This window comes from Etheostoma spectabile, chromosome 19 (genome assembly GCF_008692095.1).
Source record: "Etheostoma spectabile isolate EspeVRDwgs_2016 chromosome 19, UIUC_Espe_1.0, whole genome shotgun sequence".
NCBI lineage: Eukaryota > Metazoa > Chordata > Actinopteri > Perciformes > Percidae > Etheostoma > Etheostoma spectabile.
This window is the reverse complement of record NC_045751.1, coordinates 17,433,441-17,443,666: the sequence shown is the minus strand read 5'-3', so window position 1 is coordinate 17,443,666 and position 10,226 is coordinate 17,433,441. Positions and strand designations below refer to the sequence as shown.

Sequence of the window (10,226 nt, the reverse complement as noted above, 5' to 3'; positions counted from 1 at the left end):
CTTAGCTGATTGGTTCTTGCCATAATATGAATTCTAACAGATGTCCAATAGGGCTGTCGGCTGTGTATCAACCTGACTTCTGCACAACACAACTGATGGTTCCAACCCCATTAATAAGGAAAGAAATTCCACTAATTAACCCTGACAAGGCACACCTGTGAAGTGAAAACCATTTCAGGTGACTACCTCATGAAGCTTGCTCAGAGAACACCAAGGGTTTGCAGCACTATCAAAAAAGCAAAGTGTCACTACTTTGAAGAAACTAGAATATAAGACATGTCAGTTACTTCACACTTTTTTGTTAAGTACGTAATTACACATGTGTTCATTCATAGTTTTGATGCCTTCAGTGAGAAACTACAATGTAAATGGTCATAAAAATAAAGAAAACACATTGAATGAGAAGGTGTGTCCAAACTTTTGGCCTGTACTTTGTGTGTGTATGTATGTAATAACTTTAGTTAATTTAAATTTACAGTAGTAGCTGTTCCTGGAAAAGGTAGAGGTAACCTTGCTTGTGTCCATATAAGGACTGTCGTCCTGTTGAGTGATTAATTTCTTCCATGTAATAGTGTGGGTGCATGCACTTATCAGAAATGACTAAGTGTTGAGTTGACAAGTCAAACTATAAACCAGATTAAGGAGTCAAACATAGCTGTGTGATAAACATCATCTTATCCTGGACTAGCCGTTATGTGGAACATGACCTCGCTGATCTTAGTTTCCTAGTGTCAACCTTAAAGTGTTGACTCTTTAATTCCTTGCAGTCATGGTGCTATACAAATATGATGGTGTGTGTGTGTCTGTGTGTCTGTGTGTGTGTGTGAGATAGAGACATACCTGCGTGGGACTTTTTCTCCTCCCCCCTCAGTGTGGTTCTCTTCCCCCTCACCCTGCATGTCCGGCACCGCTGCCACCAGGTCCTTTAAGAAATCAAACTGCTGCTCCAGCTCAATACACTGCTTTCTATGGACAAACAATTTTAAATCAGTACGTTGCGTTCTCTGCAGACTTGCATGTATTCTGAGTAAAAACGTGTTACCTTTCAAACAGAAAAAGATACACAGGGATGATTTGGCCATACAGAATCTTTGTGAGTCTGTCTGGCGCCTGAGTTTTACTTACAGACAGAAATACCTTCAGATAGTGCTGAACATGAAAGCATCACTATGAAAGCAACATTAACACTCACAGGGGTACTGACCACAATATAACATACAGTGTACTTTACCTAAATCCAGAAGAAATGAACATAAAACTTTTTCAGCTACATGTATCCAAAATCAAATTACAACTTTAATATGATTTCCTGTTATTATCCAGCTGCTTCAATTCACATCCGTAGTACGTCAGTGAGAATGAAAGGAGCAGAGGGTGACTCCCACACAAGTCCAACTTCAACACAATGCAATTTAGTTCAGGTTCCTTATCAAGGCAAAAGCAAAGAAAACTTACAGATGTGATGTTGTCATTGTCTTTGCGTTCCTAGACTGGGTGACATGACAGGCCTTTGTAAGCAATGATTCCAAAAAAAGCTCCAGGGCTCTCGCTGAAGTCCTGGCTAAGGAAAAAATGATGCAGCAGGTCTGTGTCCTTTATTTGAAATACTACCTGATACAGTGCCAATCCACAACTTGTACACAGAGGTAGGCTTGGGTTGACTAATGTTTGTATTATTATTGTTACTGATTAATTTGTCATTGTTATTTTTTTTAAATTATTAATCAGGAAAATGTCAACAAACAATACAAAGTGCCCATTCAACAAAAGCAGCCAATTGCCATATTGGAGAAGCCTGAACCAGCAAAGGTTTCGCTGATTTTAACGATAACTAACTCAAATCTTGATTTCTGTTGATTAAATCAAGCAATTTTTCAGCTTTCAGTCAGGTCATTAGTTTGAGGTCCCTTGACTTAATGAATGGTACAAGTTAGATCAATTCAACATCATTCTGTGCATTCAAAACACAGACAGATGATCAGGAAGGATACAAATAATAACAGGTACTGCTGCAGCCACTTTGCCTATTTCTTCATCGGTCTGCATAATCTTCTTAATCCTTGCCTGTAAGGAGAAAAGCTTTAGTATGTATGTGTGAGAATTCGTGTAAATACATTGACACAGTAGACTTCAATATAGCTTTATATGTGTCAAAACCCACCGCTCGTAAACCAAGTTAACTTGTTACCAAAATACAGTAACGTTAAAGTTACAAGACATTTTTTAATCGTCGTTCGTCGGTAGGCTATCTTAAGAGGAATTTCATGGCATGCATTTAAAAAAGCATTCATTCCCGTTAGATTGATTAGATTTAAGATTTATTTTATTTAGTGTGTGCACTATTAAAACCTCAAAAGTTTGCTAAATGTCCACCCACAAACAGATTCGCTGTATTTTTAACCTTCAGTTTTCCTTAGCCTGGCATGCTAAAAACAACGATAATTGGTGGACTCGCTAGCTAGCAAGCTAGCTTACTTACCTAGCTCGCTTTAGTTTAAATGTACCATAACCAACACTAGGATGAAAAGTAAGTTAGCCAATTCATTTAAACCAACGAGGTTGGTATATATTGGTAAGAATGTAATTTACATTTTAGAGTTAAAATGCGTGCGTTAAGCTCTCTCAACTACAAAACAGGCCGAATCCCAGTCAAGCTAGCTTGGCAAGTTAGCTTTCCGTCATACAGCTTGCTAACGTTGCTAGCCTCAACACCGGTTCAGCGAAGTTTAACTTACCGGAGGGAATCTGGCGTTGTATTTCTTCTTTTTGCTGGGCATAATTTAATGACTTGGGTGGCTTACCTAAAATAAAATGGAATATTTTCTAGAGTATTATTCTATATCTTATATAAATCACCTCCACCGCGCACACACAAGATAGCAATAGCTACCCTGCTAACTTGCTAGCATGTCGTCACTCGTTGTCAGCAGGTCCGCTTGGTTCCGCATGGTCCCAGCGCCGTCATATTGGAGCAACTTTGTAACGTTACAGAAATATAACGTGAAAAGTACGTTAATTTTTATCTAATAATTGTAAGACTATTGAACTTCATAGATAATGTTTACAAATCAATTATGAATGCGTGCTGTATATTTGCGGACACACACCACGAGGAACCCGGTATATTCACATTTTAGAAACATTGAAATGCAGAAATAATGGACCTCGTTCTGCAGCCGGGATTTACTCCGTTTGCGCCGAATTTATCAAAAGAACAAGTTTCATTTCCTAGGTAACGTTACGTGATTTAGCATTATGCTATAGGCGAAGCACAGCAATGACGTTACAGTCCCACTGTCGGACTTCTGGATGGAGTTTGTTATATTGCTCTTTGATACAGCTGGTTTGTGCAACGTAAAAATTGATCAAGTCAATTTTGTCCGCTCTAAGCACCGGTATGAATGGGCTTGGTTTGTAAGATGTGTTGTTAACACTCCTGTACAGTAGGTGGCGGTATTTACCTTCATACAGTTTGGAATCCGCCATTCAGACGAAGAAAAAGAGAGGACAGCCGTCCGTCGGGCTGTGAGATAAAAAAACAACAACACTGGACAAGAAATCCCAACATCTGCAGGTAGCTAACTTTCATCGTCAATAGTTTGAAATCAATTTGCGATTATTACTATTGTCCCCATGTAAAGTATGCATGTTATAACGTCAGGTGTGGGTGTGTCCCCAAATGTGTGCAGAAGACGGAAATGAACGATAGCTAGCTAGCTAGCTAGTCGCTACAATTGGAGCCAAGCAAGCACGCTTCAGTTGTGTTTAGCGTTAGTGACATGCCAACTGTAACTGATAACGTACACAAACGACATGGATAGCAACTTATTTTTTTGTAAAATAACCGTTGGTAGACAAACGTTAGTTATTGAATAAGCGTCGCTAATGTGGCTTGCACAGGGGAGGAGAAACAATAATATGGTTCAAGCTAACAGTAAGGCTGTCTGAACGTGCAAGTGGGTTGTTAAATTGACGTGCCTGACGAGTGAAGTTAGGTTTTACTTACTTGCCATGGGGCAACCCTTGGTGTTGAACCCTGTACACACGTTTAAAGCGTAACTCCTTCCTTCTTTCAACAGGATACGTTCCAGGGAGTTCAATAGCCTCACACTGACAGCAACATGGAGGAGGAAGGGCCCCCTGCAGAAGGCGCGGTGGAGTCCCCCTTTACTGCAGAGACCTACGCCGCCGAGGCCATGGCTGCAGACATGGACCCCTGGATTGTGTTTGACTCGAGGAGAACTCCCAGATCCGAGTTTGATGCCTGGCTGGAAAGCAATGGGCCCTCACGAGTGTACAGATTTGGTGATGAGGAAAATGGTGTTAGCCCTGTGGGCTGGATCGCCGTGCTGGGCCTGAACCACTGCCCCAGCACTGGGGATGTTACGGGTCTCCAAGAGAGCTGGGAGAAGCTGTTGGCCAGCGGCCGGCCTGTCAGCTTCCAGACAGTAAAGGAGCTGGCCCTGAACCACGGAGTGCTCACGGGCAAGTGGCTGATGCACTTGGACTCTGGTTTCAAGTTGGACCGCGCCTGGGAATGTGTTGCCAGAGCAGCCCTGGATGGCAAGATCTCCCTCGTTAAAGTCAGTCCCCATAATCCAAAGGGAGAAGGCAAGCAGGTCATTTGTGCTTACAACCAGAACTTCACTGACGAGAGCGAGGTTCTGAGGCTGGACTCCATCATCCGTGCCACAGGGGTCAAATGCCCTCTCGCCTACAAGCCTGACGTGTACACATACCTGGGAATCTACCGAAACAACCGCTGGAAACTTGGTCCAACCATATATGAGAGCAAATTTGACCTGGAGTCTGTGCCCCGGCGTTCCCACATTATCAACAAAGTCACCAATATGGAAGTAACTTAAGCTTCTCAGAACAAGAGTGCAGTTTTGCAGAACGGGTAAATGAAGAGGAAATTGGTGCGGTTATCCCATGAGCCATGTTGTGCAGTACAACACTAAAGTGGTTTCAAAAGTTAAGTGGTTGAAATTTGACTTCAAAGTTCTTCCGTTTGGCATAAAAGCACTAAATCTCATTTCAGTTTTGTATTCTCATGCTGTAATATTTCCTAAGTGACCTGAACTATTGTCACTTTTGTTATTAATTCTAATGCATTGATTAGAGAGTATTTGTATTCATGATGTTCTGTTCCTGATGGACAGGGTGGCTGAAGGATTCCTTGATTTGTATGCACAAAAGAACATTTGCATCAAACGAAGATTTTCTTTTTTACAATATATATATATATGTTTGGCTTAATTTTTTTTTGGTTTGTAATGAACTACGCTCAGAGTTGTCAAATAAAATCTACTTTTGAAAACCATCTTAACATGTTGTGGTTTTTATTGACAAGAAAAAAGTGTTTTGGAATTTGACAGAATTAATCATTTATTACAACAAAAAGGCATATAGCATAATCTGCTTACATCATATCAGTATAAAACAGCATCTTTTCATCTTAAAGCATCTTTTACTACAGAGTAAAGCAAGTTGACTTACAGGTCTGAAATATTTGAGTTAAACTGCAGCCATTATTATATAAAATAACTGTAGAAAAACTGATTAAAGACCAGAGGAAATTACACAAAAACGAGATCTGATACAGCTCGATGAATGTGAACTTCTCTGCTATAAGCATGTACTTATAAATGTTGCTTGTTTGATAATTATATGTAGACCTTCATTTGGTGCATTACTACATTTTGTTGCGACTCAACAAAAGGAACCTGCATAAGAAAGTTAGTTACTGCTGACCTTCACAACACATTCAAATAAGTTTCAAAGTAACACATGGAGATATTTAATTATGATAATGGACATCATTTGAATTAGACTTACCTCTACATCCAGATTAACACCTACCGCTTTGTTAAATCAAAACGCAGCCCAAACATACACATTTCAGAGTGACACTCACAATAACACTGACTTGAGGCCTGTACCACGAAGCAAGATTTGGCGTTAACTAGGTAATTTCAGGTTCGACCCAGGGTTTTCTGTATCACAACAGTGGATCACTTGTTAACGGGTTCCATCGCCGTGGTAACTTATGCTGAACACCTAACCTGGTCGGGAGCAGGTTATGTAGGAGATTAGAGATCAAGCCGTGTAAACGCACCGCCTACTGACCAAACAATAGGCCTATTCGGTTGATAATGGTGTCACCGTTCTTAAAAGATCCAATGGAGCTCGGTGCACGGAGAGAGAGAGAGGTGCACCCAGAAAAGTTAAAACACTTAGAGACCAACAGTCCCGTTAACATTCCCTGATGTGTATTGTTATGAAAGATTTTCAGCGAAGGGAATTACATATAGGCTATCTGTTGGCTTCTTGGCATCGGTTTGAATTAGGTTTTTAAATTCTTTATTTTGATTGCTTCCCACTGCAAGGATTGCAACTGAAATAATAGGCTAAAGCAACGACAGTTTAGGGAGAGCTAAAGTCTAATTATGGTAAGATCTTGGTCCTGACTGATGGAGAAGTGTTATTGATAAGCGTTGTGATTTACGCATTTACAACGTCGGCTAAAACGTCGGCCTTCCTGTTTTTGGAAGCAGCGACTCTAATGCGTTTTGTCTGTTCTTCATATTTATGTAGAACAATAGTTTGCTCTTCTTATGTAAAATATGCGGCTCTGGTAGACGTTTGCAATTGGTCATGCTGTACAAACACCACCTCTTTTATGTGAATGTGCAAGCCGCTGGTTTGGGAAACCCTGGGTTGGTTGAACTAGTTGGTAACCACCATTGTGACACATTATGCATGTCTGTGGTTGTTAGGTGAAGCTGGGTAACTGAAAGAAATCCAGGGTATGTTGATCTTGATTCATAGTACAGGCCTCAGATGTCTTCAGCAATCTGATCAGATTGTCTGTATACAACAAAGTTAATGATTGATGCTAAACAAGGGCGACAAAAACAATCTGAGTATGTTCAGTCCTGTCTTTTATATCATTTGTCGGTCAAACTGTATCTAAATGCCTGGTAAAACCCTTTAATAGAACTCTTTGTAGAAGTCTTTGTTGGTGTTTCCACATTATGTTGTGCTACATTCTGTCTCTTACAGCCCTGTTATATCCACCTTGTTTCCTTTTTTGTCTTTTATAACAACAAAGGACTTTCAGTTCAGAAGGTAAAAAGGGCAGATATAAGTGGTCTATGTAAATAAGTCAGTAAAACAAAACAAAAATTCATGTGGATAAACTTTAAGTCGGGTGTCCCGACACAAACCCAGCTTGGCTTCCACTATTAAAAATGGAAATAAGACGATCCTCGTCAGCGGACATCAACTCGTCAAACTCGTCCAGCACAGCGGGCCGGTGGTTGTTGTTGTTGGACGCTATGTCGATCAGGCCCTCGTTCTGGAGCAAGTTGACGATGCTGTTGGGGTAATTCATCCAGGTGCTTCCTGGGATGCCGGCGGGGTCAGAAGTATTCTGGGATGCCGCACTGTGGGCCGCAGTAGAAGAGCTGGGAGGGGCAGCCTGTTGGCATGAAGCTTGAGCCAACATGGAGCTGCCGTTTCCACTCTCGCTCATGAGGGCGGGGTTCAGAAGGTCCTCAAAGTCGTCCATGTTTAGGCTGTCCAGAGCGCCTGGGCCCTGGGCTTCGGAAAAGCTCGGGAACTCTGGCATATCGTCGTCCGCGAGTGCTGCGTCCACCCGGAACTGAGAGCCGTGCATGGCGAAGGAGCTGCTGGGCTGTGAGGAGGCCGTGCTCCCCTGAGAAGATGCAGGCTCCTGGGCCATGGCCGAGGAAATGTTGGGGAAGAATTCATGAAGGTCTGACAGGTTGACGGTGGAGTAGTCTTGGTTGGTGGTGGAAGTGGCGGTAGAGGAGCAGGGGGGGGCTGTCTGGCTCAATGTAAAGTTGGACACTGGAGTGGCTTTGGGCTGGGAGCCCAGGTTCAGGCTCTCCATGATCCTCCATGTTTGGTTTGAGGCTGCAGCGGAGTTGGAGGTGGAGGCCTCCATCTTGGGCTGGCCTGAGAAGAGCTGGCCTGGTTGATAGGAGTAGGAAGGCTGGGCCTTTGCTCCACTGGCACCAGGGGGCAGCACAGCTGCTGGAGACACACACAACAACAAGGACATTGAGTTCCGCTACTGAAAATCTTCTAACAATCTTTATGCAGAAAACTACCTTCAAATCATAATTTTAAGGTTGATTTTAAATAAGATTAATTGAATAAACTCTGCTCTCCCATTCTTTCACTTATGGATATTTTACCCAACTTCCAGCACTTCCAGACTCTTTTTTTTTTTTTAATTCCAGGACTAATACATTAAAGTAAAGTGATTTCCAGGACCGGCTGTTGGAGATTGTTTTCGAGGGGGTAGTAAATTTGTTTGTTTAAAAATGATTATTTTTTTAAATATATTTTTAATAATAGGAAAATAAGCGTTGTTACTTCACCTCTATATGTAAATTAAGACTATTTAAACAGACTCACCAACTTGGGATGGGGCCTTGGCTGTGACTGTTCTCCTTGCCGGGCTTATGTGCCGTCTATCTTGTGGAATGGTCACTGAAATTAACAGACATGATTAAAACACATAGCAACTACAAATCCCCATTACCTTGTTATTTATCTGGATCAACGACAGTTCATTCACCGGATAATCGCTGGATGTCCCTCTCCTTGCAAGACTATTTATTTCGGGAAACGACAACAAACTTCGCGATAGCGAGCTACACGCTGAAAATGGCGAGCTTTGAAAGGTTTGGATGGCCTGCTTGGTTCTTTCAGGGAATGATTTACAAAGAATATATTTAATCATACGGCAGGGCTGCTCGATCATGGGAAAAAGTCATAATCACGATTATTTTGGTTAGTATTGAATTGACAATTAATAAACACAATTACTAAACACGATTTTGCAATGCAAATCATTGAACTTAAAAAAGCAGTGAAACATTTAAACAGTGAGAACACTTTCAACTGTAACATTTTCTTAATATTTAAACTTATTTTGTTTCATTCAATACACAAAACAAAATAAGGGTTTACTTGCAAAATAATCATTTTTAAAATTATTAGAAGCCAAAATCGTAATCGCGATTAAAATTTTGATTAATTGCACTGCCCAATGTTACCTTATGTTATTTACTCGGTAACTGGGACGTTTGGGACCGACTGATGGGATTGCTGATAGGTGATTGAAGTAATGTTTGCACACGGTCATACACCGGTAAGAGCAAATGAGGTTTAACCATGTATAGGCTACTTTAAATAGCTCATGTTACTGTATTACGTCAACAGTTAACTTCATTTAATAGTATTGTATGTGGCGTTTTCTTTTATTAGGCTTAGGGATGTAACGGTAAACCACGATAAAAATGTTGACGGTAACAATTACCGTTTTCATTTAAGATATGATTATTGCGGATGGATAACCACGGTGTGGAGACCCTGTGTTTAATCCTTCCCGGCTTCATCCGAGTCTCCTGAAGTTGCCGCGCAGGTGCACTGGGTAGCCTCCAGCGTGTGTTGAAGTTGGAATCATGGCGGAAGGAGGAGATGACAGCGCTCAGGACATTTATCAGCCCTCTAAGAGGACTAAGTCTGAAGCATTGGCATATTTCGGTTATCATAAGAAGGCAGGACAGTTGATTGAAGATAGTTGTCCTGTCTGCAGAACGTGCAGGAAAAATGTTTCTGCTAAAGGCATTGAACACACTTTTAAAAATAGCGCGATAATACCATAAGCCGTGATAATTTTGCTCACTATAACCATGAGGTTAAATTTTCATACCGTCACATCCCTAATTGGGCTGCAAGTGTTCCACCAAAACAAGTTCCTTCCTGAGACTTTGCAGCGCCACAGTCACTGAATCCGGAGTTTAGCACCACCCAAGACCATTGGGATTGATTTAAAGACATGCAAACAACCCAGAGCGGTTTTTATTGTTTGTTTTTTTATCCTATCTTGGAATGCTGCTCCATATGAGGAAAATATGCAATATGTGATAAAGTTGAATATTACGATAATAATGAATAAACCAATGTTAAAGAGTCTTCAGTTCTGTCTTTCTGCTGCTTTCAGTAATCTGCTACAATACAACAAATTGCTTGTTGAATTTAAGGAAATCATTTCTAACATTCTTTTTTACGGAACAAATGAATCATTGGCTTAAACATGAAAGGCTCTACTGATACACTCTTTCAACTAACACAAATAATAATCTCTTTTAGCAATACGTCCCAGCCTTTTGCGATGTGTTCATTGT

The 10,226-nt window shown here is 41.1% G+C and overlaps 3 protein-coding genes across 7 annotated transcripts in view; 1 reads left to right on the top strand and 2 right to left on the bottom strand.

The window, feature by feature from the left end:
* drap1 (DR1-associated protein 1 (negative cofactor 2 alpha)) overlaps nt 1–3,042 on the bottom strand; it is an 8,890-nt gene extending 5,848 nt beyond the window's left edge. Inside the window, exons 1-4 of one of the 2 annotated variants that reach the window (XM_032544493.1) lie at nt 2,736–3,042; nt 1,992–2,064; nt 1,456–1,549; nt 841–966 (exon numbers count right to left, since the gene is read on the bottom strand). In XM_032544493.1, coding sequence (XP_032400384.1) covers nt 841–966; nt 1,456–1,549; nt 1,992–2,064; nt 2,736–2,777 — 335 coding nt within the window. In that variant the 5' untranslated portion in view covers nt 2,778–3,042. Of the gene's footprint in view, nt 1–840; nt 967–1,455; nt 1,550–1,991; nt 2,065–2,479; nt 2,499–2,735 lie in introns of those variants that run through there. The other variant, XM_032544495.1, reaches the window with a different exon arrangement.
* Nucleotides 3,043–3,181: 139 nt separating this feature from the next.
* On the top strand, nt 3,182–5,329 carry c19h11orf68 (chromosome 19 C11orf68 homolog). The gene is made up of 2 exons (XM_032544492.1): nt 3,182–3,574; nt 4,080–5,329. Exon 2 carries the CDS (start codon nt 4,122–4,124, stop codon nt 4,863–4,865), a length of 744 nt encoding a protein of 247 aa, XP_032400383.1. The 5' UTR covers nt 3,182–3,574; nt 4,080–4,121; the 3' UTR covers nt 4,866–5,329.
* Nucleotides 5,330–5,370: 41 nt separating this feature from the next.
* Nucleotides 5,371–10,226, bottom strand: part of rela (v-rel avian reticuloendotheliosis viral oncogene homolog A) — a 14,741-nt gene continuing 9,885 nt past the window's right edge. Inside the window, exons 10-11 of one of the 4 annotated variants that reach the window (XM_032544438.1) lie at nt 8,452–8,523; nt 5,371–8,061 (exon numbers count right to left, since the gene is read on the bottom strand). In XM_032544438.1, coding sequence (XP_032400329.1) covers nt 7,205–8,061; nt 8,452–8,523 — 929 coding nt within the window. In that variant the 3' untranslated portion in view covers nt 5,371–7,204. Of the gene's footprint in view, nt 8,062–8,448; nt 8,524–10,226 lie in introns of all 4 variants that reach the window. The other 3 variants (XM_032544439.1, XM_032544435.1, XM_032544436.1) reach the window with 3 other exon arrangements.